The 20,408-nt window shown below is 40.0% G+C and overlaps 1 protein-coding gene across 4 annotated transcripts in view; it reads right to left on the minus strand.

The window, feature by feature from the left end:
* The window catches only part of dgkza (diacylglycerol kinase, zeta a), a 116,153-nt gene that overhangs the window by 35,630 nt on the left and 60,115 nt on the right, over nucleotides 1-20,408 (minus strand). For all 4 annotated transcript variants that reach the window (XM_078291039.1, XM_078291040.1, XM_071916769.2 and 1 more), the window contains 5 exons: nucleotides 20,083-20,169; nucleotides 19,377-19,489; nucleotides 18,249-18,349; nucleotides 13,992-14,071; nucleotides 1,392-1,458 (listed from right to left, as the gene is read on the minus strand). In XM_078291039.1, coding sequence (XP_078147165.1) covers nucleotides 1,392-1,458; nucleotides 13,992-14,071; nucleotides 18,249-18,349; nucleotides 19,377-19,489; nucleotides 20,083-20,169 — 448 coding nt within the window. The remainder of the gene's footprint in view (nucleotides 1-1,391; nucleotides 1,459-13,991; nucleotides 14,072-18,248; nucleotides 18,350-19,376; nucleotides 19,490-20,082; nucleotides 20,170-20,408) is intronic.

The following is a 20,408-nucleotide window of genomic DNA, read 5'->3' on the forward strand; positions in this document are numbered from 1 at the left end:
AGGCAATATATGACGATGCAAAATACTGTAATTCTAATACTGCTTTGGCATTTGCCAAGGCTTTTTAGCCTTCAGAGTCCTCCATTATTTAGCAGTTGAAAATGCCAGTATAGGTGGGTATAAACACTAGAACATTTGAAAGGGTGTGAAAATGTTTGATATTCACTACATATGACTTCAAACTTTTTCTAAATCCATCTAAAATGCAGTTTTCTAAAACAAGTTTTCAACGCTTAAAGAGTAACTAAACCCCACTCAAATCTGTGGTGAAGCCTGACATCTACTGGTGAAAAGTAGGGTACTGAACTGGCCATCTGCTATTGGCTGATCTTTGGTACCAGGTGATGTCACCACCTGTTGTACTCTATAGAAGGTGACATCACCTGGCACCAAAGACCAGCCAATAGCAGATGGCCAGTGCAGTACCGTATGCATTCTGGAGGGACTGGGATCTAAGAGGTAAGGTCAACACCAAATTGAAATTTCTGCCAAGTCAATAGATGGAATTATGTGTAGTTTTTTGATATCAATATAGTTTCTAATACTGCGTTAAATGAAAGCACATTTGATATGTGATTGAGTGAAATAGTTTCTGTTTAACATTTATCCACTGGCTTTTCTAAGCAGAAGTCCAACTACACTCAGTTTATTGATTCTGTCAAAATCGACAGACTAGGAAATGATTGCTCCATTATAAGAATCCAACATGCTGAAGCATTGTATTACCTTTAATACTGTCTGATGCCTTAAAATCAATATCAGTGCTAAAAATGTATATGGCACCGATAGGTTCCCAGGTCTAGAACTAACGCTGTGAAAAGAGTGAAAGCCATTGCAAGCCACTGGAGTTGGACAAAGAAGTTTGATAACTTGAATTTTTCTTTCCTCCACTACCAGCCAATGGATTTTCCTCCATATCTGCTGAACAGACTATGATAGGACTGAAAAAAGAAAAAGTCTGATGGCCAAGGTATACAATAGTGCTAAGGAAAGCCTCATGAAATGTTCAGATCATCATGTAAAGGCAAACACAATGATTTACAGAAATATAGTGAAATAGAAATTTTAAGAGAAGCGAGAACATTGCCATTTTCCCATATGTCTGATTGTCACTGATACTAAGACGCCAACGTTCACGGTTCTCTTAAAATTGCAATATCATTGCCACGCTGACATATTTCCCCCTCTGGGATCAACAGGGAATCATAGAAAACGAGAAAATGTCTACTGAAAAGACACCTAACAGAGACATCATTTAGGAGGGCAGAGAGGGGAGAATGAACCAGCATTCAGGAAAGAAGACAAGAAGGAGCTGAGGAAGTGGAGGGCAATAAGAGTCCAGAAAGTGGAAATAGTAATTGTGTAAATGATGAACTATGTGTTGTACTTACAGTCAAGGAAACACCACTTAGGCGACAATCTCTGCGAGGAAAGGATCTTTGGTTTGGCTGCTTCCTCCTGCGTGACAAACAGACACACCAATCAGATTAAAGAGCACCAGAACACTGGCCTATAGGGGAGCTCGGTTGACCTGGGGGTTGAAACTTTTTATTATTGTAACTCTAAAGAACTAACATCCAGCTATTAAACAGAAATGGCAGACAACAGAATAGACCAGAAAACACACAAGAAAAAAACAAAACAAAACAAAACAGGAAAATAGAAAAAGGGGCGGGCCTTCTCCGGAAGACTGGCCAATAGCAAACACGGGTCTAGTTTACGTTCACAATACCGTGGAAAAGTCCGAACCAATAAACTCAAAAGAAGAAAATTAAATCTTATTCCAGCTATCTAGTTTTGGCGCATGTGCTTTGACCACTCTAGGAATTACAGTCATAATAGTGTTGATATCTTTTTATATTTCATGTAGTCCAGGTGAAATAGGTCAGAAATTGGCCAAATTGTTAATATTTGTAAAAGCACCAAAATTGGTTTGCGTGTACAGTTTAATGTACTGAACATTTTCAGAATTGGAGCCATCGCAAAAATGGTACTGATCTGCCGTGATCAAAGAATACAGTAGTGCTAAGGAAAACATCATAAACTGTTCAGATCATCATGTAATGGCAAATTCAATTATATTACTCAAAGAAATACAATGAAATTGCAATTTTAAGAGAACTGACGTTGCCGTTTTTCCATATGCCTGCATGTCACAGATAGTAAAACGGCAATGTTCTCAGTTCTCTTAATTAAAATTGTCTCTTTAACAACACTGCGATGGATTTCTGACTCAGTGGTTTCGAAATTTTGCAGACATTTCTCTGTCTTTTCCTCTTTTCCTTTCTCCCTCTCCCTCATCTTTCTACACGTTTCTTTTCATTTCTCTAGAAATCTCTCCATCATTTCTCCCTAGCACTAAAACAGACATTTAGGCTGTTGCAGCAAGACATCTTTCTCTCCCTCTTTCTCCCTCACTCTCTTCTTATCCTTCTTCTCTAGCTCCAATCAGTGGAACGCAGGCCTGACTACCCAAGTTCGACTTAGTTTGAAAAATAAGATAAGAATAGTCTGTTAAACCATTTGGACTTTCCCCCCCTTCCAGCTGACACATATGATTACGGTTTGTCAGTTTTACTTAGCTGAGACGAACACAGAGTTCAGGTGACAGTTGTATTTGGGTTCTACAGCCTTCTGTCAGACTTGGCTCTTCAAAGCAAGGCATCGCTAAAACAACTCATTCATTACATATCCTGTATACACGATTGGCTCTCATTTCTACAACACTAAATAGGCACTGCTACACATTGGTCATTCCCACACTCTAAACAAACCACAACTGCATTAAGATAACAGCTAGCTAACGTTGCTTACCTGTCACACAAGAACATTAGCTAGCCTATAGTGAAGTTTACTTAACAACTGCATTCATTCATCAACATCCATTGAGCAATTGGCTTCATCACATCAGCTAGCATTATGCTAACTACTAGCACAACATCATTAAAGAGTAGGGTACTGAACTGGCCATCTGCTATTGGCTGATCTTTGGTGCCAGATGATGTCACCACCTGTTGTACTCTATAGAAGGTGACATCACCTGGCACCAAAGACCAGCCAATAGCAGATTGCCAGTGCAGTACCCTACTTTTCACCATTAGATGTCCACATAGATACCACATATTTGGGTTTGGGGTTCAGTTACTCTTTAATTAATCGACTAAAGCCCTATTCGCACGGGACTAGTATTACCTGGGGACCTCATGTGATTTAGAAATTACCCCCCCACGTCTGTGTTTCGTGTGGCGCATTTGCACGGGATAAGCAAAGTCTGTATTTTACTCGAATTTACTGACATTATCCCCCGGATATGATGTCAAGGCTCTGCGTAATAATAATTCTCAACCGGAAAAGAGGCAGAAAAAAGGCGCGGAGAAAACAAAAAACCTTGAAAAAAAAAAAAATACGACCTCAAATCACTGAGATGCCGATTCGCACGGGACTAATATTATCACATGACCTCTGTGTTTGGCGAAATATGGTAGGTAATTTGCGGTGGAATTTTCACTTTACAAATTACGGACATGGCAGATTCGCACGGGATTAAGATCACAGACGACCTCCGCAATTATTACAAATTACTAGAGGTCCCCAGGTAATACTAGTCCCGTGCGAATAGGGCTTAACACAACAAACCTTATTTTTTGTTTCATATGTTAACTTATTTGTGAATTCACACTGGATTTTCCACCCTCCCTGTTGGAAATCATTAGTGAGAACGCAGGAAAATTGGTGATGGTACAGGGAGGGACCAAAGTCAAGAGCACTGATTGGCTGGGAAAATGACACCAATCTCATGTCTCAGCTATACATTTTTTTATCAGTTAGGTTAAACAACAACAATGCCTCTATTGGCGTATTTTAGAGCAACAACCTGTGCCAGCTTACTTTGATATCAACATGCATGATATTGTTGGCAGGTCTGGACCTCTCTTCTCTTGCCTGACTGTGAAGATGGCCTACTGATTAATAACCAAAGCATTTTGCTGGCCTTATTCATTTTTTATTCCTGCCGAGTCAGGGCATAATTATAAGGTGGAAATGCCCACAGGGAAATCAGTCTTTATATTCCAGTCAGTTATTTGCTATGGCTACATGCAGAATATTTTAGCATTCTGAATGAATTCCCTCCGACTGAGGATCCCAAATGAATTGCTTGCATGAATACTAAATAAGGTGATCTGATAAGGTGTGCGTTTACTTGCAGCAGAACATATAACCAGAATAAAAAATACTAGTTGAATAATGGGCATGGAGGCGTTCAGTTGCATCAGGACGTTGCATCACCCGCAGACCAGTTCTGTTGTCCGGAAACTTGTTGACGTCACTTCCTCGAAGTGGATGAACAGGCACAGAAATATTATGTTTTCCAGCCAAAGAAAGTAGTTTAAGCCTTCATGAGCCTCTGATATTCTACTATTGAACAGATTCTCAAAGGTTTATGTCAGCCTTTTCAAAAAAAAAAAAAAAAACATTGGGAAGGGGCTATTATATTCAATTTGAGGTGGTTTCATGAGGCATTTTTATTCTGATTGGGCTATTATTCCGATTATTAATAGAATATTAGGCTCCATGTCAACGCATCATCAATATGTTTGATTATTATGTAGACATCCTAGTCTGATTTGCCTAATGAGCTTAATGCAACCTTATTGAAACTTTCTGTTCAATTTCTCCATTTATTTGGACATGGAAACCCTTTACCTTGATTGCTGTTATTATTATCATTGTTTTAAATCAGCATGTGTCCAAATGTTAAAGGAAGAAGCTGTGGTGTGTTTCCATGACAACATTGCGAGCTGTGGCACAAGCCAAACAGAGTTCATTTTAAACTACATGAAGGAAACCCAGTGTAAAGGTGGGCGATCCAATTGGTTCCACCTGATGTTGAGCCATGAGGAGGCGGGGTCTCATCGCCCTAACATGACTATCAAATAATCCAAGGAAACTGGGTTGTTACGTCAGTTAGGTTAGTTTTAGTGTCCCATGATGGTCTAAATGCAGTTTTAGAGGCTTTTGCACAATGAAGAGAATAAATTAATATCGGCACAAAATATTGACTATTGACAGCTTTAATCCAAAGATATCTCTATCTGTATCAGCCTTCAAAAGCCCAGTTGAACCCTAGTGATAAATCACAGTACTCAGAATATTGTGTGGATGTAAAGACAGTCAGAGTCCAATAGAGGTGACACGAAGTAAACAAGCCAACAGTGAAGGAAGCGGCGGTACTTTCTTTGAAATTCTCCGAACCCGTCTCGCAGACTGACAGAAAGTCTGGTTGAACTAAACACCTCTCCTCTCTCTCTCGCTCTGCCTCTCTCTCTCTCTCTCTCTCTCTTCCTCTCCGTGTTTGTCTCTACCTATCTCGTCCCTGTCTGTCTAGTTCAGCTACAGAGTCTCTAGCTGAGTGAAATGCCTCCAGGCTTTAACAGCAAAACCTGCAAACACCGAATCAAACGCTGAACTAATCGGACCGACTCGCTCTCTTCTTCGCTTCTCTCCCTCGCCTCCTTTCTCCTCTCATGTCTCTCTCCTCCATTCACTCCTGTACTTTGTGTTGCAGACAAAAACAGTTGAGCAGCTCCACCTCTGTTAGTTTGCTGTATTCAGGTCAGGGTGTTCTGACGAGACGATACTAGCAGACTAAACTCAACAAAAGTCTTTCTCAACAGTTTCATATATCTGGAATATGGGAATATAAGACCGATGTGGAACACCTTATCCTAAAGGTGACAATAACAGCTGGGTTGTTGTCCAGAAGTAAAGCATGTCTGTCTGTTGATAATAGAACAACCATTATACAACATTTGTTTCCGGCCACACATTGTGATTGAACCGCAGGTGTTCCATGAGCGCTTTTAACTGCAATACACAAACTTTTACATTATAAGGCTATGATCAGGTAGGAGGCTTTTTTCTCCAGCTCAAACACAAAGCTCAGCTGCAACAGAGGGATAATGTTGCCGAAAGCAAAAAATAGACAAGAGAAAGTTAGCGATTACTCTGCTGTGCTCTTGTCCAAGAGCTCTGCCAAGATAGAGCTCGTTTTAATGGAAAAGTTCACTCAAAAATCAAAATTTGGTAATTATCTCGAAAAAGACATCTGGATCTCAGATAGACTACCCGATAAAATAAAGGAGAAATTAAATATAAAAACTGAAAATGAACTAGTCGCTCAGACTATTCAACAACCTCCGAATAGAACAAATCACTTCCAAGACAAATCAAGCACATCGTCTCTTTTCAGGGATACAACAGGTCAGGATACAAGAAACTCACCCACACACTTGTGTGTACACGCGCGCACACACACACACACACACACACACAAACACGTGCATGCATGCACGTACGCACACACACAGTAAGCATACACACATACAAATGCCACCATAAACATATTCAAATACACACAAATTTGCATAATACAGAGGAGTTAGCAAAAAGCACACACACACACACACACATACACACATACACACACACAAATACGCCCACACAGGTAAACAAAACAGGTTGTATATCCAAGCGGTTACAAAAGTCACACCGGGGGAGGGGGGATAACACTGCGCGCGCGCACACACACACACACACACACACACACACACACACACAGAGTAATTACACACACAAGAATGCTGGATATCAGCTAAAACATGTACATACTGAAACATGCACACAACTACACAGTGCCAGCAAAAAGTGCATGCTACACACACACACACACTAAACACTCAAACACACGAAACAGCTCTGTATAGTCCATGCATCATGAGACACACGGGGGAAACTAACAATCTGTATGGAAACAAAGCTGTGTGAGTGCGTGTGTGTGTGTGTGTGTGTGTGTGTGTCTTCAAGTCTCCCATGACAACATCAATAATTCAATTCTGATGCACCTCAGATAAGTGATGTCATCTCAGGGTGTGTGTGACGGTTTATGTTAGTTTCTCTATGTCTGGTTAGGTGTGTGTGAGAGTGAGAGAGAGTGAGTGAGAGAGAGAGAGAGACATATGGATCACAGATATGGATCATCACTTTTAAGTATTGAACAAATAGCTAAAGTCGGTGTTTTTAAAGCGTAAGTATTGAACAAAGAACAAATAGCTAAAGTCGGTCTTTCTAAAGCCTAAGAATTCTTCCAGAGAGCTAGTTGGTCTTTTTAAAGCCTAAGTATTGGAACAGATAGCTAAAGTCGGTCTTTTAAAGCCTTGGAACAGATAGCTAAAATTGGTCTTTTTAGAGCCTAAGTATTGGAACAAATAGCTAAAGTCGGTCTTTCTAAAGCCTAAGAATTCTTCCAGAGAGCTAGTTGGTCTCTTTAAAGCCCAAGTATTCTTTCAGAGAGCTAAAGTTAGTCTTTTTAAAGCCTAAGTATTGAAATTTGGAATTGAAAGGAAAGTGCACTCATCACGTTACTTTATTGTTTTAATATGGCTCTCACATCTAAGCTGCAGTAATAAAGCTCGCTTGCTGTGTTGTATGTGTATTGCAGTAATAAATTGTTTGTGACAGTATCACTGTGCTAAGGAGGAGGAGTTTCATAATTCAAATAATTAGAGTTAATTAGTTATAATTAGAGATTAGTAGTATTATTTTAATGTTAGGAGAGGGAAAGAAAGAAAGAAAGAAAGAAAGAAAGGGTTGTCAGGTGTATTCCTGTACTAAAAAAAATTCCACATTAGTGTGCTGATATAGCCTGTTTAATTATTCATATCTAATTACCACTGGGATGAGCAAGAAGAGAACCTGTTTTCTTCCTCTACCTGTAACATCCTTACCCCATCTCTTTCAATCTCACTTTTCTCACTGTCTTTAATGACTTTCTTTTCATTTTCTTTCCCTCTCTGTTTTGTTATTTCTTCCTCCCAGTCCTCATCAGTTTGCTTGGAGATGTGTTGTGTCGGTTCATGTTTTTAGGAAAACGCCTACCAACATCTTTATAACTGCTGAGACACACCAAACCACACATAAGCTAAATAAATGGCCTAGAAGCACCAATAAGTTAATGACAATATGGTCGCTTTTAACCAATAAATCTGTGAATAGGTGTGGCCTTTTCAAATAATTGTCCCTAAGAGACACCACAGTTTGTCCTCTCATCAACAAGCTTGGTACATATGTTCAGCACTGGTAAGGAACCATGCATGCAATGGAAATTTAACAAAATCCAAAATGGCCACCTTAGGGTCCATAGACCAATCATACACCAGCATAAAAAACAAAACAAAAACAAACTATTGTTATTGTCTGGTGTACAAGGCACCATGGGGCTCCTACTCCTACTGGGGGCTCCTACTCTTTATCTACTGTTTCAGAGCATGCTCCTGAAATTGCCATCTGCTATTAGCTGATCTTTGGTGCCAAAGACCAGCCAATAGCAGATGGCAATTTCAGTAGCATGCTTTTTACCTTTGTAAAAAGAAAAAAAATGTCAGGTTTTACACAGATTTGGGTTTGGGGTTTAGTTCCTCTTTAAGGACATAGAATCTAACCTTACACGCAAGCATTTTATAACATCTTAAAACATCTATAGAAAACCTTTAAAGCTGCACTAGGCAATTTCGCACACTGGCCACCCCAAATGGAAGCGAGTGGTAACTTTGAATTTTGAGGACTTCAATACCGAGAATTGCTGCGCTCAGTGATTTGGCCTTACAAAGCACTCCATTTCACCTCTATACACCTTTCCACAAGGGGCAAATTATGTGAATTTTGGGTATCACTGAATATATTTAATGTTGACTATCCAATTCTGTAACCCTGACAAATGCTACTGCAGCCAAAATGCATTATCCTTTCATTTGATCAATCCACTTTGATCACATTTTTCACCACAGTTCCCAAGGTGGCACTGTGCTAGTTGCCTGTTTTGTAGGAGCTCTCTGTTTTCTCCCCTTTTTTGTTATTTCTTCCACTCTGACTAACCTCACAAACATATTTATGTTATTACATTTACACATCCTGCATATATGCTCTTTACTCTGGACTGTACATTCGTAAATGTCTAAACTGCGGACATCTGTTAACCCGAAAAACTGTTAGGACTCAACCTGGCAGGAATTCTTTCTAGTCAACAGGGACGCTGATGAAGACATATCTTTAATCTTCAATTATTTTACTTGTTATATTTTTATCTTTATACTATTCTTTGCTGCTGCAAAGACCCAATATTCCCTTGGGGATCAATAAAGATAATCTTAATCTTAATCTGGTTAATTTGCTTTAGCAATCTTAAAGCCAAACGTCAAATACCATGTGGTTTTGGAACTGAAGGTAGGTTTGGACGATCATGATAAACCTCAGAATACACATCAAGGCCTCAAGTATGAGCGTGGATACCAGTGGGAATGCATGAGCTGAAAGGGCTTCAGCATTTGCAGGTAAACGAGATGATGCATTATTCTGTTTTTATACCACTGTCTCCCTACATTATTTTTATTTTGTGTCTCTCTCTCTCCCTCCTGCCTCTCTCTTTCTCCTCCTCCTCTGTCTGTTTCTCTCTCTCTGTCTCTGTAACAATGAGATGAGAGGGAATATTAAATCAAACAGAAGCCAGATTCTATCAGAAGGAAAACACATTTGATAAGGCATAAGCCTGGCTGACATCAAACGCAGTGTGTGTGTGTGTGTGTGTGTGTGTGTGTATATAGCATTCCATGACCGTGCTCATTCCCTATCCTACGGAATCAGCACCTCCCTATCCAAGGGTATCAGCACCTGCAACACCATCAGACCAAGACCTGTAAGATCTGACCAAACATCCAACATTACACCTAGAATTTGCATTGCCTTACGTAGACCTACAATGGAGCCATCTCCTTAGGAGCGTCTGACATCTGCACGTTTGAAAAATAGCTGCACCCAGCCTCAATAAAAGAATTGTCAAATACACTCCAAAAAGATTCACCTAGTTTGCCAAGACCCATTATGCTGTGATCAGATAGAAAGCTTTTTTCTCCTGCTCAAAAGCAAAGCACAGCTGTAAGCGTCGCCAGTAATAGAGAGAGCAAGAGCTCAAAGGGAGCATTACATCATTTGACAACAACTTGCAAGATTTCTAATTAGTATTAGCTAGCTAACTTGAAGTAAGAAAGGGGATGACACTTGAAAATAAAAGTGGACAAGAGAAAGATAGCGATTGCTCTGCTTGCTTGAAGACGATGAGGAGCCCATTCTGAAACAGAAGACGTGGGTACATGATGTCCCCCTAGAGCATCCACAGTTTTATCATCTCGTCCAAGAGCTCTGCCTAGATAGAGGCCGTTTCAAGAGCTATTTTCACATTGATAAATGTGTGGCATGGTTAAAGCTGAGACATGTTCAACTCCAGGGCAGCGCCACAATTGCATCCAAAACGCCAGCCACATAGTTTGGAGGATGTGCACGCCTGCGACAACCAAACCACTGACAATAACTGAAACCAGACTAAGAGTCTAACAGCCCCGCAATGTTGAATTTTGTGGAAGCATCTCTGCTGGGAATCGAACTCGGGTCTCCTGATTGAGAGTCTGCAGTCTAACTCCCTCCGGGCCACGTGACCCAAGTGGTGAACAGAGCGACCGATTAACCGACAATACCATCCATAGAGCCTCTGCTGTCGCGGGGCTAAAAAGTCATCTGATTGAAAAAGCTGAAGCTGATCAATAGACTAGGATACTGACGTTGGACGCACACATTTATCATTTGAGCTCTTACACCCTAGTGAGCTTTATCTACCGGTGCAGAACTGTTAGCAGGGCAGGAATATAAAGCTCATTTAGGTGAAAAGGGTGAAAAAATGCATGGTTCCACAAAGTCACTGCTGTATCCATACTGGCCATTTTTAGCTTCATTTAACTCATTCTGTTTTACACAAATATTTAACCTTAGTCACATACAAGAACAGCTAATAGATAGTAAAAGTCTGGGTTTTCTCCAAACCTTAGAAAATCTGCCAATAAAAATAATAAATTATAGAGTAAATGTATTAAAGATAAAGATAAAGATTTTTGTTGGGCCATTTTCAATTTCTTTTATTTGATAGCTGTCAGTGGAGAGTGATGGGAAAGGCGACAGAGAGAGTGGGACGACATGCAACAAAGGTCCTGGGCTGGATTCAAACCCAGAACATTGCAATTACATGGTAGGCACCTTAACTAACTGAGCCATCAGGACACCCTGAGACTTAAAGAAATAAATTCCCCCATTTACTGAGAATAGCGAGATGAGAAATTCGGCAGCAGGTCACAATGAGACCTCTCTGGTAAGGTGTGTCCTTCAATCATCAAGCCATTGACATGTATACTCTCACAATAATTAGAAAATAGGGTCATTTCACAGGATCTCAAAGTTGTTAAAGTAGTTCCCCACGTTAAGTCAAGGGACCCAGATCCTTTAATAACTATCGCTCTATCTCTGTGTTCCCCTGCTTTTCAATAATTCTAGAAAAGACAAGTGTACAATTTTATTTAAGTATCTGAATGTGAAGGTATCTTTCCATTGTGAATGATTATCATTGGGGCTTTAGGACGAACTATTCCACAGATATGACTGTCCTACAAGTGTTGATAAAATTAAAGGGATAGTTCGGTATTTTGAACCCTGGGCCCAAATAACATTAACTTTAATTAATTAACATTAACATTAATTAATAACATACGAATGTTTTCCGTAGTGATCCCTATTAGTAGAAACCATAACTTCGCTAGCCGCCTGCGCCGCCCGTCCGGTAACACCGGGCGGCCCCCTCCTACTCTACTGAATAGAAATAGAAACCTAGGGTAAAAATATTTTTAATGCATTTTTTTTATGTTTACCAGAATCGCCATTATGTCCATGTGCTGCTGAGTCTAAGAGGCTGTATTTTCTTAGGTCCTTGTTGAACTGTCATATCTGAAATGCTTGTGGTAGTAACCTTTATAGTAAATTGCTGCTCCTGCTGATGCTAGTTTTCACTGCAGTTGCATTGGAAGATTGATTTTTCCATTTCACATTTTTCTACAATTCAAGTTGCTTGTGGAAGCGTTTGGGTGGAAGATTCATTTCAAGTTCCCTGGTTTCCTGATAAGGTAAGCTAGGTCATTGTACAACATTAGAATGTTTGATTTAGGTTTTGTATATTGTTTATTGTAGGTGGGTTAAAGTTTGGGTTAATCCTTTGTTGAGGTTGATTGGTGTATGTTAGCTGTATTAGTCGTAGTGAGCTATTATTGGTGATTTGATTTTATTACATTAATTGCCAAGATGAAGTTGTAACTGTACAACAAATGCATTTTAAAAATTGTTCAACATTTTACTGATCTGACCTCATTGAGTCAAATGCTGCTGTCATTGATGCCCTGCCTCGTAAAGCCAAAAGGAAGATTGGGGATTCACATTCAGAGGACTTGGTATAGAGCCAGTCAGTGTGACATGATCAAGCAAAATTAAGATTTCAAAGACATTTTTTTTTTTTTTCATTTTTGGTTGTTTTAATGGCGGTTAAAAACTGTCTTAGGATGTCTTTATGATGATAACAAATGGGACAGAAGATGCCTTTTCTTGCTTTTTCACTTTTAAATCCCAAAATTTTGAAATTGATCACATTTATAAAACAGTTTTTGTGTGTGTATCATTGTGTGAGTGTATGTGTGTTGTGTAATCCAGCACTGACCCCCACTGTGTACTTTGCAACCCCTCGAGTGCAGTATCTGTTCTGTTTATGTGTGTGGGTGTCTGTTTGTTTAGAACGGTGCTTGTATGTGTGTGTGTCCTGTATGTGTGTGTGAGTGTTGGCAGAATTTAAAGCAGTAGTTCATTTTGGTAGAACATTTTGAGTGCTCGGTACAGGAGTTCCTCAGCTGTCAACCACTAACACTGGCTGTCCTGGTAATCAGTACTGGTGTCATGTGGGACCGTGTAGATTAGTTGAAACTCTGCTTCAGCATTCTAGTTTTTATTCCATCATGCTGCATTTTAATCCTCTAGCGCCAGGCTTGGCAGCAGCAACACCAGTGTCTTCTTTAGGGAATCTAGCTTTTCGAAACATTTTGGTCAGATATCATTGGTCACAAATACCCAATGGACATGTTTCCCGCTGGTAATAATTATTCGTGCCACCTCTAATTTTTGGGGGGATTCTGTTGCCATGACCGTGGCCTACTTTTGCAGTGCGAGTACAGTCCGTGCAGTCACACCAGTAGATTCCTCGGACGCTCCGCAGGCATCCCATAATGAAGTGCTCAAGCTCTTGGATGCAGTGACCTTGAGTTTGGCAGCTATGAGGAAGTATGGTGAGACAGACGGCTTGGTCGATGGCAACTTCGGTGCAGAGATGGAATTCTTGTTTTGGAGGCCAATGGCTTGCTCAAGTTGGACAATTTCAACTTTGTCTCAATTTGCACCTGCAGCAAAGTTGCCTCCATCTCACTCTGTTTGCCTCCTTCCATTGACTTTACATGCATTCTGTCTGAACGTAGGATAATACATGCTATTTGAAGCGCAGCAACCAAAATACCAGTTTTTCTGCATTTTACTGTGTCTTTTCCATGAAGTGTTGCCTGTTTGTACTGATGGCTGCTGAAAGATAATGCGAAAGATTTGACAGCTAATCAACTCCCATAAGATTAGCATATAAAATGTTGTACCAAAGTGAAGTAGGAGCATTGTAGCTCTTAGTTCCCCGTGTGCCTCCGATCAAACAGAAATCACACGACCAACTCCGGCGTCAAACTACCAACCTTCAGCGCCAAGCATCTGAACGAGGGATGGACAGAGCAGAAATCCTAGAAAGGAAGATGTGAGTCGAGGGAGAGTAGAGGAGAGTGGTCCAAACATCATCAACCACAAACACACACACACACGCACACACTTTGCTCCTTTGAATTTTTAAATGTTTCCTCCTTCCTCTCCTCTCTCCTCCTCCCTTGCATCGCTGTCCTTCCATCCAGCGCTACAGCGAAACATGCCCTCTTCACCCATCCCTCCCTCCCTCTCCCCTCTTCCTCTCCTCCTCTCTCCTTCCTTACCTCCTGCAGTCGCTGGATGTGTTCTCTGCACGTTTCCAGGTCGCTGTCACCGGGAACCACGATCAGACCCACAGGAATGGCTGCAAATACAGAGGAGCAAGACAATTATCCAACAGCGCTTTGATGTCTACTCATATCAACAGCAGCATGCCAACTGAAACTATTCAAAAAGGTGCTACATGTAGCGTTTTAACATCAATAAATCATTACTAAATTCATTTTGAGACATGAGTTTAATTATCATAAACCAAAAAACGCAATCGCCAAGAAGTCTGGCCTCTACATTGCATTTAACATTGTGTGCTATTGGTCCACATTAGAGCCACGGACCTCCATTTGATGAGATTTTGTCTCTCTGAGCCAAATATGAGAATCTTTTCAATGTTAGATATGATTTTGTCCAGAATTCCATGACTATCTGTATTGTAGACAGAGAGATAACAGAGAAACTATGATCAAAACAGTCATTCTTCTACATTCTCTAATTGTGTTAACTTCTTGTAAATTAGTTAATGGTGAAGTTTATTCATCAGTTTGCTGGGACCCCCTTAAGGGCCCGTGGTGGTCCCCGGACCCCACGTTGAGAACCACTGCTCTAGACTGCTTGTCATTTATTGCTTATTTGTCATTTTGAGATGTAGATAAAGCTGCAATAAGGAAGATTTTTTCAAACAGATCATAATATAGCTGCGGGGGGGTGGATCAATACCAATGAGTCAACAATTACTTGGCCAGGTGCTAAAATTTCTGGCTTTCAAAACTCACTTTCCAGCCTGTGCTCCGTTTTTGGAACAAAAGCTCCACACCCTTCGGAGTGGGAGTTCCCACCCACCCACCCACCGCAACACATATCAGCTACAAAGGCTAAAAAGCATCGTTCTCAAGCCAAAAAGCAAAAGACAAAGCAGTATTATTATTCCAGTATTCAGCATGGTGATATATTGCTTCTTCACTAGACTTTTCTGTTGGATCTCTGCTCTAATTAGCTAAAAAAAAAAAACGTGTCAATTACAGGCCAACGAGCTGTGCCTGTTGACGTCGTTGGTCATCCATGTAAATCTTCTTTCATGTAAATTCTAAGTAATGAGAATATAATGCTAATGGTTGTCAGGCTGACATTTCATGGAAGAAAAAGCTACAAAAGTCACTCTGACTCACATTTTCTCATTATTTTATCTCATTTTCAGGTTAAAGCTGTATTATGTGGAGTAGTGTGTGAGTGAGTTTCTGCTTCTGTTTCCCATAGAAACTCTCTCAAACTTAGGGAAAACTTTCTTTAAACACAGCATGTCGACATTTAACAAGCCACATACTGTAGCTTCTTCTCTTTTTTCCACCGTTTTGTAGATCAGATGCTCTTTCCATGCGATGTGAAAACCGCTGAGAGTCTGATGAGATCCAACATTAAAGAGCAGCTCCCTAGTGACGAACGCCGGACTTTCTTTTAACATCGCATGTTTGTTCGAATGCTTTATGAATGAGATGCAGAACGCGAGAGGGAGAGAGAGAGAGAGAGAGAGAGAGAGAGCGAGAGAGAGTTGTTTCTGACATTGTAGAGGTGAAGTAATCACTGCAGCCTCTTGGATGAAAATTATAGGTTTAGAGACTCTTGGATGCTCGTGATTGCATCCTCCTATAATACAGTAGCATAGAAAGAACTCGTCATTATACAGAAACCTGTGATGAAAAGTCCATCCAGGGTCGAAAAATTAATCTCCGACATTTCAGGTTAGAATATAGTGCTGCTGTGAGAGAAATGGTGTTGAGATGACGCAGATACCTCATCGAATCTGGGTAATATGATAAAATCAATCAAAAAACGTAACAACACACATCTAGATTAAACTGAATAATAATGTAAAGTGTGATTATGAATTCAATTTGTGTGTAGGCTATATTTCCTCCCTAGGATTGCCATTTTACAATGAAAGATTTTGGAAAATCTCCATAAAAAGATCAGATATCACCAGAGACAGTACAGTAAATAGAAATCATATGCAAAACACACATAGAAACAAAAAGAAATGCACATCTACACACACACACACACACACCCTTGTAAATACTTTTTTGTCAAAGGTAACAGCGCCACTCTGTGGTGAACATCGGAACTGACATAAAAACGCAGATACACCCAATTAACTGTGTGTGTGTGTGTGTGTGTGTGTGTGTGTGTGTGTGTGTGTGTGTGTGTCCTGTGGTCTGTGAAGCCAGTGAGTATAATTGCTCTGGAGAACGAGAGAGAGACAGAGACAGAGAGAAAGAGAGAGAGAGGCAAGTTTTCTACGTTTTCTTAAACGTCAACATGATAACAAGCACTGGCCACAGCTTGAGAGTGTGTGTGTGTGTGTGTGTGTGTGTGTATGTATGTCTTAATCAAAGACATCAAGGGCAGTGGCTTCAGACACACACACACACACACACACGCACGCTGACAGACAGTACCAGCGAGCCTCAAGCGAAGTGCAGTTTCACACTGAGCTTCACTGCTGTTTCACTTTCATGTGAACACACACATACACACACACTACGCCAGCGACAAGTTGGAGGAGTTGAGAGGAGTGACTAAAACGCAAGGTGGAAAAACACAACTTCACTAACTTTTAGGCGTCTGCTGGACTTTCTAATCGCCAAGCGGTTCCGGTTCAACACCAGTCTGCGTTCTGGCCCCAGTTCAGCCAAACATACAAATCCTAATATACAACACCATAATGTTGTACGACAGTGATTCTCAACCTTTTTCATATCAAGGACCCCTAATTTAGTCCACATTAGGGCCATGGACCCTCATTTGATGAGTGTTTTTGTCTCAGACCCCAATATTTTTATTGTTCGATAAGATTTTGTCCAGAATTCCATGACTATCTGTATTGTAGGTAGAGAGATAACAGTGAAACTATGATCAAAACAGTCATTCTTCTACATTCTCTAATTGAGTTCACTTCTTGTCAATGAAATAATAGTGAAGTTTAACAATTCATCGATTTGCTGGGGACCCCCTGGAACCCCCTCAAGGACCCCTGGTGGTCCCCGGACCCCACGTTGAGAACCACCGTTGTGCGAGACTAGGCTATTTATTGGGTTCGTTTGACCTGCGTGTCACTCTGCTGAACAAATGCTGAACTTCAACATGGAATTCTCTGTTTCTAAGATTTTCGATTTTGACTTTAACAGCGAAATTGAACTTTTGAGTGTCTGTTTTTCACGTGTCTCTTCGACCAGCCGCTTCTAAATACAATAGTTCCAATTCCCTTCAAGGTTTTGAGTGGGTCACATTTGGACTTAAGATGAAATAAAATGCAAATGTGAGACATTGACACCTTGAGGCCATTCGGGCGAGTCCCAGCTCTGCTTCTAGCGTAGCTCGGGGAACATACCGGTTCATATAAGAGCGATCATTTTGCATTGAACTGAATTGAATTGGCTGAGCCTAAGTGGGAGGAGAGGCGCAGTCGGGGCCAAGGATTAGGAGGATTTGTGCTCGCACGGCCCGCCTGCGCAGACGACACATCAAAAGCGCACGGTGCAAAGCGCAGGCGTGTTCTGTGCCATTTCTGTGGCGTTACCAAGCGGAGCGTTCATGAACACATTCTGCTACAATGAGACCCTTTTTGTGGATGATGCGTCGGCCAATTTGACATTGATATCCATTCCTCAAGCAGGAAAAAATAAGATATATTTTTCATTCCAACTATATACACGTGGCTGTGGTGTGAATGATTGTCATTCACCATAGAACTGCCAGTATGTGCTTGTGCCATGACACATGGAAAAATGTCTTGATGTATTTAATTTCTTTAACAAGTCTGCCAATTTTTCCTCAACATCACAAATTAAATGATTCAATATTGTTTTCAGTTTTCAGTCTGATGTTTGTTTCAGTTGCAATTGGGCAATAAGCCATTTGTAAGAAAGACATTTGATTCAATAAAGGGGTACAGAGTTTTTTCAGTCCGATTTGTATGTTTATTGCTATGTGGGTTTTTTTCAATTTTTCAAAAATTTTTTCAATTTGTGTCAGGTATTTTAATAGGTGTTTTTTTGTCAAAATGCGATAAAAAACATTTCAATGATAGCACAAATAAAAATAAGAAAAATCATATATCATTTGTCAAAATGGTGACCGTCAGTCACGATGTACAGCAACGGCAAAGGTGGTTGGCACTGTTGCATTTTATGTATGCGTGGGGTGAGAGAGTGTGTGTGTGTGTGTGTGTGTGTGTGTGTGTGTGTGTGTGTGTGTGTGTGTACACATACATGCTTGTCGTAGCTTGTCCTTGTCATAATGCAGAGCCTCATAGTCAGTCATACTGATCCTGCTGACTCTGATCCTCAACCTCTCTGGAACTGGCTGCTGGCTGAGAGGCAGACAAAAACACAGAAAGAGAATTATAGGGTACATAATGCATTTGTATATTTAATCATACAATCATATTTGTTTTGTTCACTTTGTATACTTTACTTTTACTGTAATTACCAGCTTTTTTGTGTTACCATTCTCTTTCTTTTCCTTTTATCTACTATTTCCCCCTCTATATGCTTTGGCAACAGAAATGTATTTACATGTCATGCCAATAAAGCAAAAGCAAGTTGAAACTCAAACTTGAGAGAGAGAAAGAAAGAAAGAAAGAAAGAAAGAAAGAGAGAGAAAGAGAGAGGAGAAAGAATCATAAGCATGAAAATGAATGGCAACACTTTATAACAACCAAATTGATAATTTTTTAACAGTGAATTATGTTATGGTTAGCTATCAAATAATTATTTTTGTCTTTTAAAAGTTTGCTAAGGATTAGTAAATGCTATAAACAGTGCTATTTGATCATTAATTGTTAGTATTTGTATTAAAAATGAATGATGAATGATCTGATGATGAATGATAAATGATTAAAAATTGTATCATAACTGATAAGGGATGATAACAATGGCTTTCTGAATGGCTTTCACACGGTGCGGAGCGCAGGCAGAGGGATTGATGTAATCAGAAAGCCATTGTTATCATCTCATCAGTTATTATACAATAACAAAATGATAAACAGTTCATTTTTATTACATTAATTAACAACCAAATAACATTATTCATTACATATACACATTCTTAATAAAGTGTTAAAAGACAAATTGTTTATTTGATAGTTAACAATAAATTAATACTTAACTAATGGTAAATAATGATACATAGTTATTAGAAATGACTACCAAATGAATTCATAAATGTTTTATCTTGTCCAGCAAGCTGGCTAAAGAGTCAGAAACTAGTTAGGTCTGCTGGGAGGGGGAGCCAGCCTGCAGTACTGTAGCAGATGGTCAGTCATGCTGCAGCCCATAGCTCTTTCTGTGTGTGTGTGTGTGTGTGTGTGTGTGTGTGTGTGTGTGTGTGTAACTTACTCATTAAGGTGTGGCAGTGAGGTCCGTCGTTTCGTTTTCTGAACCATGTTGGCCTGGTTTCTGAGGCTGATGTGGATGACAGAGGGAGCCAGTCTGCACGGTTCACCATCCACCTGCAAATACAGTCAGGCAATTAATGAATCAATCAATCAATCAATCACATGGGGGTGACAGTAGTCTAAAGGTCAGGTCAGCCTAAAGGTGGCTTATGACCAGCAGGCTTGGGCAATATCTTAAATTTAATCTTGCAATACTGCCCCGCCAAAATATCGCGATATATGATATATATATATATTTATTTTCTTTCTATTTTTTTCTGGGTTTTTTGGGGAGGGATATTTTAATTTATTTCATCCAAATGACATCAAATTTCTAGGCTATAACAATACTAATTATAGAAATTTGATCTTACTATTCAAGCATTGGAGGAAACTATTGGGTATAATTTTTTTTACTCATTCCTGCTATTTCCAGAAAAACGGAAAAGGGAACACACTACAATTGAAAAGACAAATTTTTCACTTCAAGTATGATTATTTTTGTGTTTTTACTGTCCTACCACTAGTAGATTTATAGGTTTATAGGTTTAAAAGCTTGTACAATTGTGATCTAAGCAACACATGGTGCCATGGCCGGGAGGGGTGGGGAACGTTTTTTTTGTCTTGAAGAGTAGAGTAGAGAAAAGAAAGAGAAGAGTATACTGTACCTGTACTGGAAGAGGTTTTGTGGTGGTGAGGGTGACTTCTCTACACTGGTTCAACCTCTCTCCATGGCCTCCAACCTGGAGAGTGGCCTACAGACAGACAGACAGACAGACAGACAGACAGACAGACAGACAGACAGACAGGTAACAGACAGACAGACAGACAGACAGACAGACAGACTCTTTACAAGGTCTCACTTAATAAACATTCACTTTGTTCCAGTTACTAAACTGTATACTTTATGATAAGTTTAAAATCATGTTGGTCCACGGTGCGTTTATGTTGAAATCTGCTACAGAACTTCGACACATATACAAGTTCTTTGTCA

The sequence above is a fragment of the Centroberyx gerrardi genome, chromosome 21 (genome assembly GCF_048128805.1).
Source record: "Centroberyx gerrardi isolate f3 chromosome 21, fCenGer3.hap1.cur.20231027, whole genome shotgun sequence".
In the NCBI taxonomy this organism is placed as follows: Eukaryota; Metazoa; Chordata; class Actinopteri; order Beryciformes; family Berycidae; genus Centroberyx; species Centroberyx gerrardi.